The sequence below is a fragment of the Doryrhamphus excisus genome, chromosome 10, assembly GCF_030265055.1.
Source record: "Doryrhamphus excisus isolate RoL2022-K1 chromosome 10, RoL_Dexc_1.0, whole genome shotgun sequence".
NCBI lineage: Eukaryota > Metazoa > Chordata > Actinopteri > Syngnathiformes > Syngnathidae > Doryrhamphus > Doryrhamphus excisus.
The window spans coordinates 17019373-17042002 of NC_080475.1; the positions used below are offsets into that span (position 1 = coordinate 17019373).

The 22630-nt window shown below is 40.3% G+C and overlaps 1 protein-coding gene across 2 annotated transcripts in view; it reads left to right on the top strand.

The window, feature by feature from the left end:
• The window catches only part of pex14 (peroxisomal biogenesis factor 14), a 40826-nt gene that overhangs the window by 7720 nt on the left and 10476 nt on the right, over nucleotides 1-22630 (top strand). For both annotated transcript variants that reach the window (XM_058084382.1, XM_058084383.1), the window contains exons 3-6: nucleotides 11064-11148; nucleotides 17541-17666; nucleotides 19404-19489; nucleotides 21025-21127. In XM_058084382.1, the coding sequence (XP_057940365.1) occupies nucleotides 11064-11148; nucleotides 17541-17666; nucleotides 19404-19489; nucleotides 21025-21127 (400 nt within the window). The remainder of the gene's footprint in view (nucleotides 1-11063; nucleotides 11149-17540; nucleotides 17667-19403; nucleotides 19490-21024; nucleotides 21128-22630) is intronic.

Sequence of the window (22630 nt, forward strand, 5' to 3'; positions counted from 1 at the left end):
CTTTAAATGCTTTCCCTTATGCCTTTTAGTTATTTACAGATAACAGTGATTCTAGCAAAGGATATGGTATAGAAAAAGGAATAAAGAGCCCGTGCCAAATAAAGTACCGAGTACAACATGTTGAAGCTTTTACTCAGAGTAATTTAAACATGTCAATTAAGAATTACCATTTCAATCATGTTGACTTTTGATTGGCCCGCTCTCCAATCTCATATTTTTCTCTTTGTTAACTGAAGTTCAGCCAATCAGGTAATTCCTTGTTTGTCTTAATAGCTCCCTATAGAGGCATACATGCATAAATATAATAAAATAATTTGCTGTTGCACTCCATTGCGAGCTGTAATTTATGTGGATTGAAGGCGTGCAGCACGAGTGGCCCAAATGCTCGTTTGTCACATCTAATAAATGTTGGAATGTAAATTATGACGTTATGCTTCAGATGTTTATTCCAGTTCTTTAATGTAAACAGCCCACTCCAATACATTAATGGGTGGGGGAGTCATGAAGGGGATTTCACTTGGAGTTTTTCGGCAATCCATAATCAACACAAAAGACCCTACTGAGATGGGCAACAATATAACATGTGAAGGCACAGTAATGTATTATTCTATGAAAGCAGGCTTGTACACAGAAAATATGAATACTTTATTAATAATGTAGTGACTAATAGTTCCATCAAGACTGTAATAGCAGTTTAATGGAATACGACAGTAAGAATGTATTACACATCTTACATTTAGATGGGACCCATAATTACATTTATCAGGGATTTCTGAAAACTGTTTTTATTTCATTATTTTGTTAAGTTAATTGCCTCTCTCCCTACACCAATGTTTTCCCTCGGAGATGGCACAAAAATGTTAATGGATATTAATTAATATGTGTCAGTTTTCTGGTTTTGATTAAAAATAATGAAAGCAAAATGCTAATGGGATTGCATCGTTTCTCAGTGTGTGGTGCCCAGAGATTGTGTTATCTGGGAAATCTAAAAAAGAGAGTGTGAGCTTATAAATTAGGGTAACCAAAAAAAAAACAAAAATGAGCTCATCATCTTAAAAATAAATAGTCTTAAAACTAAATACATACATGACAGAAACTCATCTGCACTAATTAGCCTAACTTTTGACATTTATTCTGGGCTTGTTAGGTGCAGATTGTTTTTCCTTTTTATTCACTTACCCCCTAGTGACAATTGTACCCCACTTTGGACACCTAGACTCTGTAAGATGGCTGGGCTTTCCCTGACACAGGGTGATAAACATCCGAGAAGAACTCGAGTTGCGTGCCTGCTGAACGCCTTCCTTGGGAGGTGTTCAAGGCATGGCCGACCGATAGGAGGCCTCAGGGAAGACCCAGGACAGGTTGGAGAGACCTAGGATCGCTTTTGGATCCCCTGGGAGGAATTGAACAAAGTAGCCGGGGAAAGGGAAGCGAAAGAAGATGAATGGAAATCATGACTCATATTTAAGGCTAAGCTTCATTTTCACTTGGCAGTTTATTGCATAATGTGCTTCCAGAAATTTTGTTAATATTATTAATATATAAATTAATTTTGTAATTTTTTTGTTTGGTGCGTGCCATTTACATTTTTGAAAACAAAGCTCAGGAGTGAAACAGTCTGCTGCATTGAGAAAGCCACCATCCCCTCTGGCTTCCTGAACAATTATTCAACGTCTTGGCTTCCCCGTCTTTGCTCGATTGTCATGACTGTCAACGTCGTGTTAATGCAGTGATTAACATGAATATTGCATTTGTTTTCTGCTGCTGCTCTCCTGGCTCTGGTATTTTGCTTTCTCTTTGATTAGAGCTGTAGATGGCTGTGCATTGGAACAGTTTGGTGAGCTTCAAAACAATGCAGATTGCATTTGTATGTCTGGCGATCACAACAAAAGCTTACTTACCATTAAGAGACGTCTTGAAGTAACCTCTTTTCTTGAGAAACTTCAGATGTCCAGTCTCTACTTCCGGATCGGATTGGCCATCCAACACATGGCTGTATGTTAAAAGCGGACATTTTAAAAAGATAAATTGCTGTTTATTATCAACTCCGATAAAGTTTGTAGCACAAACCGGAACTCTTTCTCTGTACTCGGGAGTGTGACCAATCACAGCGGGGTGGGCGTGCCTGGAGGTGGGCCATGGGTGAATACATCCAAAGAAATACAACTGAATAGGTGCAGATTCTGGAAGAACCAGAATGCTTTCTGTGCAGGTTATTGTGTGTAGCTGCTCTATAGGAGTCCATACTCAGCAGGGCTCGACAATAACGATGTACCGATGGCCCGGGGCAAGTTAAAACAAAATTCGGGCAAGTAAATCTAATCAGTGATATTCCCGTCGGGCAAGTGCACTTTAGCATGCCATACTGCCAAGAGGTTTTTTTAAAAGCGGTTCTTGTTGGGTGAATGGTAAAACACGGACTACGTAATTCCGGTGGTAATTTGCAAAGCAATCCTTGCAATGGACCAATCAGAATCGTTTATTTAGACCGCGGTCCGTAATCCACAGTCCGCGTTTTACCCACACCCATTGTTCGCGATCAACCAATCAGCGATCGTTTGACTATGAAAACATCCATCATGGCGTTGCTGCCAACATCGTCTAATTCTGAAGGAAACAGCAAAAAGTGATGAACCAGTGCCTCCTAAACAAGTATTTTATTAGCGGCAGCAAATCAAATGATGGCACAGGTGAGTGAATCACATTGCTGTGACAATTGACAAAGTGGTCACAATGAAACACCACCGATTAGATCCAATACCAAGTGCTGATTTTGCACAAGCTACAAAATCTAGCGCTTCCATTTCTCTGTGGATTTTTCTCACCTTTGCTTCACAAATTATTGTTTGACCATTGAGCTTTTTTTCTGGATTAAAAACACTTTACTAGTACACAAATGTGTCTATTCAATAATGTTTCATTGTGGTGCACAACTTAAAAATATCACTGCTTACTACGACTACGATGTGTAAGGTATTATTTATTATATTATTTTATTTATTTGAGATTCTCATGTGATGCCACAAAAAATTACATGATATCATTATGGCAGTCTTTTCATTTTACATGGGGCAAGTTCGGGAAAATAGTTCTCACCTTAAGGATTCCCTATGGGCAAGTCATTTTGGTTTTTAATGTAGAGCCCTGCTCAGTACAAAGGGACGAAAAATTTGCCTAATAGGTCCCCCTTTACTTTGGCTTGGTGGGTAGATGTGGTACTGCACATTTTTTGCCATAACATTGGGTTAGAAAGCAGCATTTACCTTGACTCCACTGCCCTATAATCTATACGCTAACCTACAGAACAGCAGCAGGTAACAAGCTATTCATGAACTGATTGGCTGTCTCAGTAAATACATGCAAAGGGGATGTTGTCATTGGCTGGACAGTCTCATTGTATTATATGTTGCGTCGCTTTGTGTCGCCTGTCACTCACCGAGTTGCAATGCAGAATGCTACAGAATGAATTATGTGTTCATTTCATTTACAGCTCAGTTTGGATTGATTTTGTGTGCTGAGAACACGGGAGCAGTGCATGATTGCGTACACGAGCAGTTTAGAGGGAAGTCACAATAAAGCAGAAAGACTCACTTGGGTTATGTCCTGTCTTTGAGGTTCCACAGCACTTTGGAAAGGAAAGGCATGTCATTGTCATGTCTTTCGTGTGTCGCGGTTGAAAGAAACAGGTGTGTGTCTGCTGCTGAGCTGCTTGCCAACTCAGCCCCTGTTCTGTAACACGCCACCCTGGGTGACATTATTGTGGCTGCCTCGGGGTTGTCTCGCAATTTTTGAAACCGCCTAAATGTAGGTCTGTCTATCACCACAAGTCAACTTGGACCTCGTATGACCTTTTTTTCTGATTGGTGAACTCTGACTGAGCAGCCAGTCCTTTTCCAAACCAATTTTTGTGGATTCTGTTAGTGTTATTTTGTAGATGAATGCATAATAGCATGGTTTTCCTGGAACACCAAACTTTACAGCAATTTATAAGAGCATCTTGATTCCATTCATCCCCATCTATTGCTGTTGTGCTAAAAGCCAACATGCTGCAAAACATAAAAAGGGTGTCTGAACTTCCCAGAAAAGGTGGAACATGCTAAGGTGTGTCATGTATAAACAAAATGCCACACTTTGTGACTTTGTGACATTTATAACAATGAAATCATCCACGCGCAGCCTGTCCGGTTCAGAGAGGTTGAGATGAAGAATGGTTATTCGATGTGACAAGCTGTCGTGTTGATGCATTCTAGCGAGGGCTTAAATGGAAGAAAGAGAACTTCTAATTTTGTGAGCCTGATGATTGTTGCTTTCCTGTGCTGTCAGCACCACACACGTTTGGTGCTTATTCTGCTCCAGAAGGTGAGATTCTCCCCAATAGTTGGAGGCGTCCAGAAAAGGAGAATTTACCAACATTTTTTTTGAGTCTGTGCTCGTTAAATGACGTTCTTCTTCCTCATCGGCTGGCCAATGCATCCTGACTTGACCGCCGCCCCAGATGTGGCGTTCTTTGTGTGTCTGAATGTTTCTGACACGTCTAAGTTAAAAACAGGCAACAAGGGTACTGCCATGAATAGAAACACCTGTGCCACCCCTAACCAGTAGATGGCGATATTATTCTTCTCTGGCGCCACAGTGGCCTCAGTGTATGTCACATGACACCATGCTCTGCTGCATGGCCCCCTGAGAGAGGAAAGACAGCTCTCACCCACATGTGGAGGGTCATGCCACCAATTCCTGCTCCCCTTTGAAGACCATGAAATTGGTGATCCAGATCCATTGGTGACACACGATTAGCACACTCGGCCTATTGACTGGCGAGCGGTTGACGTGTGATTATAATGTCACAATCTGTATGCTTGTCTCTGTTAGCACATTCTTGTCAGGTTGGCACCGCTTACCCAAGAAATAATTTGATCAATAAAAGGACACTTCTCTACCGCTACTGGCCTCTCCATTGCAGTTATATTAGTCAGTTTGACGAGTAGCAGGGTGGCAGAGTGGCACACACAAGCCAACCGTGTTAGTGCATGGTTTTGACTCAAGGAGAAAGAGTGATTTAGATAAACAAAAGAGGAGAAGCTTGTCACGGTAAGTTGCTGGTGACAAAGGCCACAACTTCTGTGGTGTGTCTGTTGGACTCAAGCATTACGTTGTTTGCTGCTGGTACCGCTTGCATTTCGCCTCAATCAGTTAATTCAATGTGAAAGCTCACCGGGCCTTGATGATGTGAAGGACAACACACAGGCGGGGGACGGTCTTAAGTAAAGACTTTGTCCTTGTTTATTTGACTGGCTTACCACAGTATTTACAAGTCATCGGCATTATCAAATACATAAAAAAGGCTGCTTGTGTGGATTTAAATGCTACACCTGAGAAAAGTATTTATATTTACAGCAGTCATTACATTTGGTGTGTATACACATCTGCTTTTTGACCATAATCATTACACATACTGTAAGTCATTTCTTGTGTATTAGTGTAAAACTATATTTTCGGGCACATTTGACCGATCCAAAATTTCACTGGTTCACTGTTCCCCATACTGGAGAACACTTGCATTCGTTTTTCACAGAATGTCATCATTGACTGGGGGGAGGGGCAACAAAATACAAAAAGAAAAGCCTCAAATTACAGGAAAGAAGCACTGCATTAAAGCACAGAAGAGATCGATGGTAGTACATTACATTTTATGCGAATGAAAAAAATCAACTAATTAAAATGGATTACTCCTGCTTTGTAAATGTGTTTCTGAATTAAATTATTTTATGAAAAGATTTTGACCAATTGAGGAGCTGAGGAAGTATCCATTACTGGATTGCAGCTGAGAAGAGGCCGGGATGTTTTGTGGTGGCTAAGTAGTTTCTTGTGCTCCACTGTGACTCCCCAATCCCCCACCACCGCTGCTAAAGTGCCACGGGTTAATCACCGATGACCTCCATATCTCAGAGCAGCTTTGGACGCACAGTTTGGCCTTTTTTGTGGCCTATTTAACAATATTGGTCCAAACTGGGTGGAAGTGAGGTGTCACTTATGAAGTCCTCACTCTTTATTCGTGGAGTCTCTCTAAGCCCCACAGGGGATGTCCTTATCTCAACACACTGTCTCGCTAGTTTATCGACGGCAACACTGTGCATGACCACTAAGACATGGCAGACTTTGCTTTATAACACTTTTTTCAGTCCAGTTTTTGAAGTTTTTAAATAATCTAAGAATAAAATAAACATGTGCACACCTTTGGACAATATACAATCCCTAATTAACCTAACATGTTTTGGGGGTTTGGGGACAAGCCAGACTATTGTAAAAGCTTAATTAACTACACAGGAAAGTAACATTCTGAATTAAAGTAAAAAGTAACCACTATAAAAGAGCTGATTGGCAAACTGAACTAAATGGAAAAGTTTGGCCAATGCAGTCTGAGGAAGGTAAAAGGGAAAAAAACCACGGCCCCACCCCCCTCAAAATTGCATAATAATGCAATAATTGCATAATCATAGCCTGCCTGTGACTTTGTCACTGATACAGTGCTGTATGTTATTTTTAAACCTAAATGTCAATCAACGTTTCCATTGCCTGTTTGTTTCATCTATTGAAATGTTGACTCTGACCTTTTAATTTTCAAACATTGGAGCATCATTCAATAAAAATTGACCCCATTCTCAGAGCACAGGACACAGAAATCCTACCAACGTTATTTACTCTTTTGATTTCAGAATTATTATAAAGGTTAGCGAGACACTGAAGACTTTTGGTCTATTTCCTTTTAATACTGGAAATGTCTCCACTAAATGTTACTGTGCATTCTTTTTGGTTGTGAAATGTACTACTTCTTGGTAGTGCTTTGTATTGTTAATATTAAAAGAGTTCATTCGCAGTAGCACTGGTGATAAGATACTGTCCAAGTGGAGTGTGCACCTCACTTCCTGATGTCTAACAGCGTCAGTAATTCCCTATAGCTGCTCCCATGAGACATTGCTTCCGCCACTAAAGGTCATATTAAGATGGGAACCATGTCACAATGAGAAGGGCATTTAAAGCCACTCTTTTAAAAACATTAAAAAGCACTGTTGGCTAACCAGTCAGGCGAGTAAAGGAAATACAATGATTTCATTACATTTTAGTGGGGTTCTTGTAACACAGAAGGTATTTGGTGAAGTCATACAAGACAGTGTGTGATGGCAAATCGTTGATGAGAGCACCACATTAATATAAAGCTTCATTGTTTGCCTTCTCTTGCTTTGTGTCCTCCTGTATCCTGTGTTTAGGATTGGAAATCCGAGACCATTCTAACACAATTTTTCTCCATGTCTATTATTATATCAGGGGCACTTTTCTGCAAATGTACAGGCTGGGGCAATTGGGAATTAATTGATTCACACTGAGACTGAATCCTATACTTGATGTTGCTAATGACTTCCTTTCAGCCCCCTCCACTGCACCTCACACCCAAATTATACTTTCACCGTGTCCTCTTAATGCAAAAAACTAGTCTAATTGGACATAGACATGTTTTTGGTGAAATTGATGAAAATATGAGTTCAGTCTGTACAGGACAGATAAATAAATACATGTGATCAGTTTCTCAATAGTATATTACATCGGGGTAGCCGTGAAGACATTTCTGTCCTGGGGGGGTGATGACAGAAAATAAGTGAGAACCACTGCATGAAAGGGGACCAATTGTGCTCACTTTCAGCCCTGTGCCTTGCGTTGTGGACTCCGATAGAGCAGCCACACACAATAAGCCCCAGAGAAAGCTTTCTGGATATTCCAGAATCTGATTTAATAAGCTTTGGTTCTTCCTACTCCTTTTGGACATGTGGAACTGTGAATTGATTTATGTGATATAAAACATACCACCCAAAAATAATCATTCAACAGCAAATTATAAGTGTTTACGTGAGAAAACTGAATCACCACAAACACAGTGTTGTAGGTCATTATTTTATTTCTAAATATTTATCTTTATATTAATAACCCCATAATTGCAAATAACTGTAGGTGTAGCTAAAATATATAATAAACTGGTTACATGGTTTCCCACATGATGTGATCCAAGCGTAAATGGATTTTGTTCTCATTTCTCACAAATCAGCGTATTGCAATAGTAATATTGCACTGTGTAGTGCAGTGCAACTCGTGTCCAATTCAAACTCAATAACATTGCTGTAATCCTGTTCGCTCATCAACTTCACTCACGTTAAGTGTGTTGGTTAATGGTCTCTGCTCCTGTGATTGAGTTTTTGCCTCTTTTTCTCTTTTACCTGACACTTTATTGGCTATCTGGTTTGTAATGATTATTACCCTTAACATGAAGCACTTTGGTGCATTAGCAAGTAGAGATCAACAGAGCAAGAAAGCAAAAAGTAATTTTTCAAATAAAATAAATAATTATCTACTTTTTTTAACCTATCCTTTAATTCTGATCGTTTCATGTCATTCATTATTGCCCCAGTGTGAATGTATCACATATTGTTTGTCTGTACCCCACCCGCTAAAAGCCCAGTTGTGCTACCCAACACTATAACTGAGATGATCTATAAGTCAATAACAAGACAAGACTAAAATCTGTGAAATGTGGTTATAATTGATTGAGATGTCTGGGTGGAACTTGTTTAAAGCTTCTATGTCATCTGCTAAGAAGTGCACTTTTCCTTTCCCTGAAGGTCTACCGGTAACCAAATGGACATGGGCCTCATTAGTTTGCCGCTGAGCTCGCCATGTTCCTTACAAAGATTTTGTACTTATGACTATTAACATGGCCTCACGGGGGCTGAGGGGTTAGCATGTTGGCCACACAGTCAGGACATGGGAAAGATCTGGGTTTCATTTTCCACTTGGGCATCTTTGTGTGGAGTTTGCATCCCCCCCCCCCCCCCCCCCCGTATGTGCGTGGAGCACATATAATGATGTACATTTGTCTCGAATTGTAAAGCACATTTATTTATTGGTAACAATGTGGATGGGATGTCAGCCTCTACACACATTGCTACGTATTCAACCTAACCCTAACTGTGCTGTGATGAAGGAGGATGTAGTCACCCATGCAATTCCAACGGCATTCATTAATTTTCTACCGCTTTTCCTCACGAAGGTCGCAGGGGGTGCTGGAGCCTATCCCTGTCTTTGGGCGGGAGGCGGGGTACACCCGCGACGCCAGCCAATCACACGGCACATATAGACAAACAACCTATGGACAATTTGGAGTCGCCAATTAACCTGTTTTTGGAATGTGGGAGGAAACCAGAGTACCCGGAGAAAACCCATGCATGCACGGGGAGAACATGCAAACTCCACACAGAGATGGAATTGAACCCTGGTCTCCTCGCTGTGAGGTCTGCACGCTAACCACACGACCGTCGTGCCACCACTTCCAACGGAGAAGATATTTTTATGACAACCGTGTTTTGTTCACGCAGAGATGGGGAAAATGGCTCTCTTGTGTGGAAGTGTATTCCGTGACTGTATATTCACGGCAAAGACAAGTTATGTTAAAAAAATAAACGTGCTTTACATATTTTTTCCACTCAGAACAGAAGGGGTATGTGAATAAAAATGGAAAACAAATAGTGCCTAACACTCACAATTACGAGTGCACCTGAACGCCTCACAGTGCGAGAAGACCAAGGCAGGAATGACAGAGCATCAAGTTGCTCATTACTCTGTGTGCAGCATATCAACAAATAAGGTGAAAACCTGTCACTGGGAGTGGAGATTCACCCGAAAATGAGGCTTTATTGTTTTGTGTATATTCCTATTTGGGATACTGTTAACTTATTCACTGCCAAAGAAGTCTACAGATGTCTTTTCAAAAAGTAACGTGGACGTCTATCCACATCTCTTGCTTTCTTCACGGGAGCTGCAGATCAAAGTCTGATGGCGCTTGTGTGTGAATTTCAGACTTAACTTAGTTAATGTATTTCTGTCCCACCACGGGGCAACAGTTCTCTTGTCGTCCGATCAGCAGCAACAGCTTGGATATGGTGAAGACAGAAGTTACTGAATAGCACGCTGACTAAGGAAAATTCCAAGTACACCTCAGTTAGGAAGGGAATTGGATTTGACACGATAGTTTTGTGTGTGTCACAGAAATAAAGCTCGCTACTCAACCTACCCGCTGGACAAGTTGAAACTGCAATTCTTTTGGATTGAAATGGGTTCATAGCATATGCAGTGCATTACACAAAATGAATTACCACTGGCAGGGTGTTCAATCATTTTGTATCTTTCAACACTAAAAGAAAAGAAGAGTAATCAAAACCTTTCAACCTATTAGGGAGATGACTCTCACAATTGAATCACAGGGACCACAGGTTTGATAATAAGTCATCTAAACCCTACCCTCCAGTTGTTTCCGCTTTTCCTGCATTTTTACATATTCATGTCCAAGGCTCCTCCTCATGACGCCCACTTCAAATTTATTGTTTAATGCCATTTGACAGTCTCTAGTCCCCCCACCCCCACCCCCACCCCGGCGCTCCCTGCAATTCTTGGAAATTCATATGAGGATGGAAAAGTAAAGTTCATCTCAAAGGAAAGCATAATACAATCGATGAAAGCAGTGCACTTAAAACTTTAGATGTTCTGTTGCTATTTCACTTTCTAGTGCATTAACGTTTCAAGTCATTACAACCTTTAGACTGCATGATTTCATCATGGTGGGTTTTTAACAGGAGGGATAGCAGAGATTTTCAGCGTAGTATTGTAAAGTTATTAGATGCAAATGATCACCTCTGCATTAAGTATAGATTTCCTTTCACTGGGCACTTAAGGATGAAAGTTTGTCTTTAAGAGGGTAATAGAAAATTAAGCTCTATACTCCATTTGTCCGCCACTCTGGATGATCTAATTTTATAACTGCTGATTTGGTCATTCTCTTCATTTGCAGTGGCTTGAAAGTAGTCAGGTGGGCTTCGTCTACATTATTAGTAACAGCCATTATGCTTTTATGTTTTCCTTTCTACTTGCAACAAATACTTTTCTCTACTGCACTCTAAACCTTTGAAAGTTTCACTTTCCTGTGGACCTCTCCCTATTATTTAATCACTTTTGTTTATTCCCAGATTTCTACAGCTATAAAATTTCTTCAAAATCCAAAAGTGCGTCAGAGTCCTTTGGCCACCAGAAGAGCCTTCCTGAAGAAAAAAGGTATGCAATGTCATAATCAGTGAGAGATGCAAAGATACCATTAACTCCAAGACTTCCACTGATTTGTTTTTTGTAAAGTTGGCGATAGGGGTCAAAGGTGGGTGTAGCTCTGGGGGATTTAATAGGGGTCGATGTCATTACAGAGAGCATGATTCAGGCCCTGTGAATAAATGACACACCAGTCGGGATGCTCCTTTGGGTTCAGGAAAATTAATATTGACAAACTCCCTCTGCCTTTTCAATGGAATTATCAATATTGCCTTCCAGCATTTTAACCCTTTTACCTAATCTAACTGTTATTGTAAATTTGAGACCTGGCGAAATTGTTTTTTCGGTAGGGGTTCCGTAGGTTTGTTTTTTTTTTAATGCAATTCACTTTGATTACTTTTAACATGTGGTTCGACAACATTTCTGCCTTTATAAGGTTAAATAAGGATTATACTCTAAACTCATTTAGATTGGTTCTATATAATGTGGTAGTGGAAATTGTAATAGCTATAATTGTAATAATTATCTCCAAAAGGGGGGCGCTGCAAAAATTTTTGAGAACCACTGGCTTAGCTCAACCAAGGCCAATTGGTTACGCAACTTTTACTTATTTGTTTACATGCCTGCAGGGATTTTAAGTTGAGGTGCTGTTTGCTTTTATATCAAATGTTTATTTAATATTTACTGTTGCACTGAAGTCCAAATAATTGATTGGATTTTTTACTTGATTGGTCAAGCTACCCCACAATGCTCTGTTAAAGTGTCAAATATTATAATAAGGTGAATAAAATAAAAAAATAAGGGACATCCTGGATGGGTTTCTTCGCTCTTCTTTATTTTTTCATGTACTGTATAGTTCTGTCAAAGCCAATGTGCTAATAACGCGTTAACGGATGTTTTCTTTAACGGTGGCAGTTTTTCCGAGGTGCCTCCTGTTTCACTCTTGCAGCACCTCACTAAAACATACGTAAATTGTAGCAATCTCCCTTTTATTTGAAGGAGCTATGAGCATGACTTGACAAAGCAAGTCGATAAACCACCTTTGCAGTACTGTCTAAAACTCAATCCATGGCTGCCAGCTGCTTCACTGTCTCAAATAACGCCATCTTTTGACATTTCTTTGTTCATCACCACTTATATTATTAGCTGAGATGACTTCTTATAGCGATAGAATAATAATAATAACATCCAGTCTACACCACACATGCATTTCTTTCATCTTTGTTTTTAAACTACTTGCTGCACTCCAAAACAAAACGGTTTGGTCTTACTGCACTTTGCGTCAATGAAATATGTATGATGTTTTAATGCAGATTTATTTTGGAAAGTTGGTTCCACTGTAGATCAGAACAAGAAGCCTCAACTTACACATGGGAATCGATCCCTGGGAAAGACATGGTAAGAAACTATAGCAATGAATCACAAAGTACATTACCGTGAACTATTTAGCCATTCAACAATAAAGCTGCAAATCAAAAACATTTCCTTTTAAATTATTGGATTTATTTTAGTTAGGGTTGGGTGATCATTTTATGTACCGGTACAGTTGACAAAATGACTTGTATTGGTATAAATGATAAATGGAAACAAGCCGGCTGGATGACTGGTGCCGTGGCGGATATCTAAGATGCTGTCATCGTGAAGGAACCTTCGTGTGTGGTAGTATTTACTCGGCACACCGCTCAGTCATGGCACAAAATCATTATAAACATTGAACAATCCTCCCGACCTAAACCCCAGCGAAAGTTTTCCTCTCCTTAATTCAATGAAACTAAGATCCCAATAGCACAAGGCTGAGGTTTATACTTTGTGTTTTTGTCATCCTCTCAACCATTTCACTGAGAAACTCAATCAGCCTCCTCCTTCCATTGCAAACGTGTCAGTCTTAATTTCTAATGCAGTTTAATGTCATATTTATGTAAATACATCTGGATTTTACGCTATATTAATGGCCAGAAATGTCAAAGGACACATAAAACGAAACAATACCATCTCCCGGTAGAGTGGAATTTAAATTGGATTCCTCTTGCTGGCAGTATTTACGCTGGACAGCTGATGAAGGGGGAAAATAGGGCCTACTTTGATTGCATGTTGCTGAATCTTTACGCAATAATCTCGCTCGTGCATTTTATTTCACTGCACATTTGCGCCCTAATCTCCGCTGAAGGATGCCTCTGTGGTCCTATCTCCCCGCATTCAAAGACATCTTAATAGTGTGGTTTATTTCAATATTCATTGAAATATATAATTTTCTGTTTTCCCTCAACTGTCAATTCTGGATATGAATTGGCAATTATGCAGTCCAATATTTGTAGCTGCCCTCCCCGAGTCCTTGAATGAATGAACTGGCTGAAACATTGAAGGTTTGTCACCTTGATGTAATACGAAGCACAATATCAACCAAATGCTGTACTTTTTTTTCTTTCTCTTTGGCACAGGACTTGGGGAATAAATTGCATTTTAACACTAATCCAACGGAACAATTTTGCCTTGGTTGTTCCTTGCTTAGATCAAATTGGTTTTACTCTGTTGATGTGATGCAGTCGCTTGATGTCAATCTACGGTCCTCTTCAATTAACATTCACAGTGCAACAACCAAAGCCTTCAAAACCATTTTGCCAACACACTTTAGCCGAGACAATTAGCAGTTACGGGCACATAATTGCCAAAAATTTAAATGTCTTGAGGACAAAGTGAACAACATTTGCACCTTGTCATTTTGACCGAGGAACCCGAGCTGACGTCTTCGGCTTTAGCCAGCTTATCCAACCATTTGTTTGGGAAAATGTTTTGATGGCATTTAAAATTTTCATTTTGTCATTTACACTTACCGTATTTTCCGGAGTATAACTCTTCCCAGACGATAAGTTCATCAGCATCAGCCAATGTGTCATGAAGAGGGGAAAAAACATATAATAAATTCTGGACTTTAAGCTGTTACATTTGTTTATACACTTTTGAACTCTGTGGCTAATTTGTGTCTAAAAGATCCACAGTTCCCAGGATAATGGTAATGGTTTTATTTCATTTGAACATGCATCAGATTAGAATTGAGTGCATCACATAATCAGTTCACAGTTTCACATGTCCAAAAAAAAGTGCAGATTCAGGAAGTCGCAAATGTGTTGAAATCGGTGTTCAACCAAAAAATACGAAAACATCTAATATAGGTTTTCGCTACTGAACAAGGGAATATGTTATAATAGAATTTATTGCGGCACAGACACATGGAACATGTATTAATTTTAGCCGTACCTTTGAAACTCGGTGTCACAAGGTGAAAATGCCTTTGTTACATGTCTTTGTCAGGTGATTACTTTTAACTATTTTATTTAATTTAGTTTTATTTTATATGCCTCATAGTTAAAATGTGGATTGAATCACAACCCACCCATTCCAAAGACTATTAAAATGTTCAGTAAAACATTGTCTGTGAAATCCGACTTTTGAGCCTGGAATGAACAAATTCAATTTACATTATTTCTTATGGTGGAAATTGTTTTACAATTGTAACAACTAGAAAGTGAACCAGAATAATGGAATGGCTTGTGATCAATCTGTGGTGGTCCACTGTATTTTTTTTATACTGTCAAATTTGATATTGAATTGACAAAATAAAGCGAATAGATTTCACCCTGGATGGAGGGCCAGCCAGTGAGGGTCACAGAGACCATAGGTAGGCTGTTGGTCTCTTATTGAGCTCGGTATGAAGGGTAAGGATAAGGTTCATCATCCCTCATATTAATAGGATGCTATATGTAAGTGCGGTTATGTGACTCACCTCTCGGCCAAAAATGACTGTGACCAAGGCCTGCAAAGAAGGTAAAGGGATTGATGTGGATATAAATTACTCCACGGCGCCACCTAGTCGAGGTCTTGCCTACTTTGTCATCAGTAGGGTTATAAAAGCAGTGATATGGCAGTAGCATCTCCTTTTTTTTTAATACATAAATGAATATGCTATGAGATTGAATACTATTTTCAAGCAGTTGTATCCAACCATCACAACTTATTGAAGATGTTGAAGACTCTTCATACACTTCTTCATATCCCACTGACCTCTTTCTACTTAACATGACCTCTGCTTAGTCTTTGTTTATTAATCTATTATCCCAAATCTAATTCTTCTCAAGGACTCCTGAAGGGAAACATGTTCACCTTTTCCCTAAAATATTTTAGTGGGCAATTTTTCTAATTGACTGTCTTGCCGAGGTCTTGACCCATAAAGTCCAGGACTGCCAGAATTGGAGAAATTGATTTAATAAAAGAGCCTTACTGCCTCTTTGCCCTTAAAAATGCCAGGAGAATATGAGGCTGAGAGGAGAGAGCTGTAAATAACCTGATGAGCAATGGGTTTTCCTTTAAATAAATACCGATCAGGTTTATGTTGAAAGACAATAGAAAAACGTAGTCCAGCTATGCAGTTTACAGTATTTATAGCTGTAATATCGAGGTGCCAGCACCGTAATTTCATGCCCCAATGAGAATGGCAAGGTCAAAGCAAATGCTTTGGCTGAGCATCTGCTAATACTGGGACTCATAAACAGGCACTGTGTGTATCAGGTGCACCAAATAATAACAGTATAATGAAATACAGAATAGCTTTCCATTATTGTTCTTTTTTTATGGTGTCGTCATTAGGTGTAATTTATGTCTTAAAAATTCATCTCCCCATGGCTCGATCTGAAATGGGGGGTCCAGGGGTCATTCCACAGGTTTTGGAACCTCTAATAAATTTCACAAACCCTTTTTTGTCTTTCCTTTTATATGTAAGCCTTGTTCTCTTTTCTTTTGGATCTAAGGGTGCTTTCATTTGGGCTTTTGTATACAGCCCACTTATAAATAGATCAGAGCCGACAGGACAACTTTTCAAGCCGTATACTTTGACCAGAAAATAGCTTTAGGAATTTACCTTTTTAGAAATATCATGATTAAAAAAACAGCTTTCATTTGCCATAAAGCAGCAACACAAACATTCATTAAAATGTGCATTGATTAAAGTTCATTGTCAACATCGCAGTTCAAGGTGAAAGGAAAAATCTGAAGGCCTACAGTATTTGTGTTTCTTGTCCAGTGAGATCGTTGCTCATCTAATCGGATAGTGTACCACCATGTAGTGGTACGTATTGTTGTATTTTGGATCCTATTAAGAAGGGGGTAGTGGTTCTTTTAGAGTTGCAGCACCACGGAAAGATTCCCGTCTGATAATGGATATTTCATAGTAAACAAGCAGGATCTAAACTAGCAAACTGCTCTCAGTGCTGACCTTGCCTTTTTGAAGAATGGTGCATTCAGGTGCATCATTTATGGACACTTGGAAATCACAGGAAACACACACATACATGCACAGGCAGCCCATACCACATGGTACTTGTTGCTAAGACAATGTTACAAAATGTTGCACTTGTAACTTGTAACACTTGTGACATCAACGTTACACAAACTGGATGCTGCTTTATCATGATTGTTAAACTTTCCTCTTCAATTTGGTATGGAATCAATACACAGCGGAATTTATAAAAATAATAATTACACTGACTGTTTTGATTGTTCATGATGTTCATGAACGCATACCTATCAGCTGAACGTATGAGAGCTTTCCAATTGCTTGATGGAGGAAACTCTACTTGATTATGTGTAAATTTGCTCCAGCCAAAGTAAAAGTGCTTGTATGCAATTTTGTGCTTCATCATGGCCTTATGTCTTTTGAGCGTTTTGGGTCACATTGGTTCATGATAAGTTCACCAAGTTAGAGTGGTTATTCTATGATCAGACTGAAGGGGTGGCTGGGATGATACATTCAATTCATCAAGTACGACACAGAGCCTGGATATGTCCCTTTCTTCCAACAAAAGATGATGTTCATATTGTACAGACATTTTTCTCCTTCCTTCTGATTCTCCATCAGGGAGCCCTTTGCAATTTAATCCAAACTAAAATCATTAAGAAGATGTGAAGATTAAATTATATTGGCATTTGCAAATTTATGTAATACATTTACATTACAATGAAGACATTAAAATAATGCATTTTAGCTGTCTGGGGTGTATGAAATTTCCACATGGGAAATCTAACAAGAAGTGGACAGACTTATTTTCTTTGCCTTTGGTGGCAGTTAATAGGCTTGGAGAGTTTCAGGTTTCATCGGAGGGAAGCTTTGCACGCCGTCCCTTGGTGGACATCCCTTAAGCTCAAACCCTCCAAGGAATTTTTAAATTGTGAAATGAAAACACATTTGCAAGGCTTACAGTTGGTGAAATTGAATGAGTTGACTTTGCTCGTGTTCTTGATGATTAATGGAAAGAATTGAAAGTTTTAATGTGTTCATTATGATTAGCAATGGTGCCATTTTGACAAGTCTCGTTTTAACAGATGCATCCAAGTTTTGTCTTACCTGATTGCAGGGTTGACAAATGAGGAGGTGGAATTGGCCATCCAGCGCTCGGGCAGCACAGAAGAAGTCCTGCCGACCAGAACGGTTGGGCCTCCACATCCACTTGACCCGACTCACCTTGCCACTGTTCCACACAGTGAGTGCACAACTCTCTTTTTTTATTTCACAAACGGTGCATATTTATACAGAACATCATGTAAAGTGATTAGGCATGGACATTTTTCAATTTAACGTTTTCAGCTAAGTAATGGCTAAATATAATAATGACGCAATTTGGGTATGTGCAGGAGTTGAGCAGTTTGCCAGCCTTAAACGATAGTTTGCTTAGTGATGTTCAAGTTCTGGATTTGTTTGGATACTAATCCACATATTACAACATTAGCCTTGATCGGCACTGAGGGAACGTGGCATTGTACAGCACAGGTCTATGACATCTCCCCTTGCCACAGCATTTGAAATGGTTCAACCCTGACAAGACCCCTCACGGCAACCTGTCTCTTTATTACCCCGAGGGGTTATGAGTGCTGTCCACTGATTTACCAATGCAGAATGAAGTCTGCGTAATGCTTAACCCATATGACAATGATTCCAGATGTATTCCACCCTCATTTATTATCACACTGTCCTTGACTCCCTCGGCATCTCATGTTTTGTAATGAAAGTGATGTTGATGGGATGGCCATGTAGTTAGGGGGACTCGCGGCTCTCTGTCCATAGTGGGGGGTTTTATATCAAAACGGCTATAAGGGAACTGCATAATGAGGTGAGAGCGGGGAGTCTTGTATGGGGGGGTCATACCGAAAAGAGAGGGCTACCTCCCTGTGATGTCCTTGTTATAGGGACAGTGCATGGGGACCCGCATCCATCTCTGTCGAAGTAATGGATACTCTGATCTCTATTTCCATGCAGTAGAAGGACAGGAAGGCCTCCACTGAACCCAATAAATTTGAGAGGAGATTGGAAAACCGGGGGATGGAGTCCACTGTTCCCCGGCTTAAGTGACCAAATAAAAAAAGGAAGATGGCAGAGTGGAAGCGCAACAGAAAAAGAAAGAGACAGAAAAAGAATGGACGGTCCTAAAGAGGAGGATGGGGTCAGGTGAAGACCTCATGTGATGCAGTGAGTCTTGTTCAGGGTCAACCACCTATGCCAAGGACTCCTACGCCTTTCAGAACACAGTATTGTGAGACAGGTCACAGTCTATCGCAGCCATAATGTTGATGAAGACCCAAATTTATGTGGTTACCATATGAATGTTGGGGAATGATTCAACGTTTTTTGATAGGGAAGGTTATAGGTTCATCCCTAAATGCTGCAGTAACGATAAAACATGCCCTTGTGTGAAAGGAATAACATTCACCTTGAAACTATATACCACATACAATGTGACATTGGGTGTTTGATTTGATTTGCATGCCAAATCATGATGTGGAGCCAGTAAAAATGTCTCATTGGGCCAAAATCAGAATGGAATGACTGTTGTACCCGTGAGGACTGAAGTTGTTTTGTCTCAGCAAGACCTGTGTTTTTGTTTTCACTGACATTTGCAGCATAGTGGATTTCCAGTTTGACAGACATTAGGTCTGCAATCGTTCACTCTTCATTTTGACAGCAGTTTTTTATTTAATGTTAGTCAGTTTATTTGACGAAAATGAAAATGTATTTTAATTGTAGTCTTCCATCCGTCCATCCATTTTCGCCGGTACATTTAGTCGATTCAAATATAATGTGCCCAGGCTCCAGCGTCCCGCAGCCCCAGTGAGGATAAGCGGTATAGAAAATGGATGGATGAATAATAGTCCAGTCTTTATTGAATAAAGTCTTCATACAGTTCAGATATGGTCATGGTCAGATATTGTCTTTTCTTGTCAAGGTCCAAAAGGCTACAGATGGAGAGACTATGGTGCCTTCACCATCATCATGGTAGGCATCGCCTATAGCTGCCATCAACTTTACAAGGTACAGTAGGTCACACTCCTTTTTCACTATGTTCCCTACTTGACTTTGCACTTTATATTTCTCTTAATATTTGTGTAAAATGTGTTATATATTATAGATTATATCCACAGACCTGTCAGTACTGCTCCTCCCTCATATTACATTTGAACCGGTGGCCTTAGCACATCCATGTGATAAACGATAGTGTTAGAATAGTTAGCACCTCTGCATGTAACATTGCTCTCACACTTCACGCCAATGCCTTTCTTCCTTTGCTCTCAATTATGTTTTTATCTTTCAAAACTCCAGTGGCTTAAATGGCTAATGATATTCAACCATCTAAAAATACTCAACATGGTTTAATATTGGGCTTCACAGATGAATCCAACAGTGGTTGTTACTGTGGAGCAGTCTGATTGGCATGTGGAAACCATTATGCTCATTTTGGAGCAGGACAGAAGCTTTTGCACTTGGTCTCGGGCTCGATGACACAATGATTTCCTCCCAGAGTAAGAGGGAGCACATGGCACAGCCAGACATAGGAAGTACTCTGGAGGTCCCGTTACTCCATCTTTATTATGCCAGTTTTTATAAAGCCACGTGATGGTTCAGGGTGTTTTCTACCATCTCTTCTCGTCACTGTTTTCAGTTTCATTCATGCCAGCTCCCAACACCTGAGTGTTTGGGTACCCCAGCGGGACAGCTCGGGTTGCTGTCATGTCAGTAGAGTGTAGCGGCAGTTGCACCATATGTCCTGGCTTCTGTACATACTTTATTTTTGTTATTGTGCACCTTGTAAACACCTCAGTCAAAGCAACCTGCCTATTAATTACAATGTGTTTATTACTTGCACAGGTGTGGCCTGCTCTCACTTCAGATGGGCAGAAAACCTGGCAAAGAGGGCAGCAGGCCACAAATGGACCATGAGGAATTAAGTCACCCTTAGGATTGGAAACGTGATGTTGATTGTAGTCCTCCATGGTCCTTAATAGTATTGTGTCGCTCCCTCATGCATTCATTCAGCCGTTTCAAGTAATAAACCTTTATTTATTTTGTGAAATATACATTTCACACTTCCCTCATTGGGGTTTGTGTTTCCTTGTGGACCTTTGCTGCTTTACTGGTGTGGTCTTCACTGGGCCATAGTTTGAAATAATTGTCATCATTGATTATGCTGATTTACTCAGACTTAATTGTGGCCCCAGCAACACAAATGATTGTGCTATCTACATATAAAATGGATACATTTAAAGCAACTCCTCCAATTTGAGAGTGGAACCATCTCGATGGATAACTAAATGTTAAACCGATAATAGTAAGAGCTATGAAGCCCCTTTCTAATTTACTAATGGCTTCAACACCTGATGTTTGATGCACTTGCTTGGACATGGAAAATGTGCACTTAATCATCCACAGTTTACACAATGATGCACTAGTCCAATAAAACAATGTCTTTGACCCTCCAGCGACTCGTCTTGGTGGCCCTTTCTCCTCATCATCTTTCCTTCACGTCCCACCAGAGAGATGTCTAATATTGTGGCATGCTTTAATTGCAGAAATACATCCTTCCCCTCATTACGGCCAGCCGAGAGGACAAGAAGCATCTGCAGAGGATGGAGAGCAGCATCGCAGCAATGAGTGGCACGCTGACACAGACAGGTGAAGATTAATATCTTCATCACTTTCTCCCTCCCTCACGTTTTCCCTCATTTATCTGTTGCCAAAATCGGGGGGCCCCGCACGTTTTTAACAAATGACGCCGCTGTCATTTCGCTTTAATTTGAAATTGCTTGTTTACTGTCAGGCTCGAGCTCAATTAATTATGTTTCGCTGAAAAGCTCTTAACCTCAGAATATTAATGAGGAGTTGGGAAATGACAACTTTTCTCCAAACAACCCCCTCCCTCCCCCACGCACACACTTCCCATCGCTCTCCGATCGCTACACCAACCATTGCTTCACAACCATCATCATCAGCTACGCTATGCCCCGTAGGTGGCGAGAAAGTTAATTGTAATTTTGAGTGCTCGGCCGCCCGTGTGTGTGTGTGTGTGTGTGTGTGTGTGTGTTGGTAGGATGCCGCTGTGTAGTGTCTGGACTCAACATTGGCCCTTCTGTGTGATTAAGTGCACAGTGACAGGTGCAGGTCCCATGTTGGACAGGTGAGAAATCTTAACCTAACTGTCAGACGCATAGAGGGAGAGAGATGCTTGTTTTGCTCTTCGTCAGTATAATTAAAAATGCAGGTTGGCACCAAAATGAGAGGCCCATTTGACAAAGCTTGGACTTGTTAGCAGTGGTGCTGAACTGATGTGTGTTTGTATTCTGCCACATGTTTTCCACATACTGTAGGATACATGGACACAGAGATCTGGACACACGTCATAATCAGTACAGCAGTTAAGCTGGATTTCTATGTTTTTAGACTAAGATACTAGATAATTATGGAAAATTCTGTACTTCCAACTTGGTGGGAACTGTATGGGCAAAGCCCATTTCCATTCCAGCAGGACTCCAGCAGGCTCATAAAGGTATGCTTGGATGAGCTTGGTGTGAAAGAACCTGAGAGCTCTGAAGTCAGACCCATTAAACACCATTGGGATGAACTACAACAAAGATTTTAATTCTGGATCTCAGACTGTAGTCAAATCTGTGTTAAATCTGATGTTTCTCATTTTTTTTCCTCTTCTTCACCAGAAACTTGAATCTCATTTGCATGAAAAACAACCAGTTTTCCACAGCCGGTGTTGTTACTAATTTGGTATGACTACAGTGTAGCTAAACGGCTATTGTAATTAATGACCGTTGAAGTCAACAATTGGGGGAAAGAGTCGCAATTACACCACTCCCACCGCTTTCCTTTTGCCATCCTACTCCTTTCGCTGTAGCCCTCTTTTGTTCACTCAATAAAAGCACCGCACTGCTCCCAGTCACTTGAGCCCTCTTTGTTAAAGTTCATGTGTCTCTCAAGTGCAAAGTGCAGCAAGGTGATGTAGTCTGTTGAAAGGGGGACTATGATGGTCTTTCCCGCCAGTACCGGCTCCAGAGTAGGGGCCTTGACTCCCATTTGTGATTTGCCTACAACTTCACACAGATAATTAATGAATGGATCTTGGAACTACTTCAGTTGTAATAGAATTTTGCGACTCTTTGGGCGCTCTGT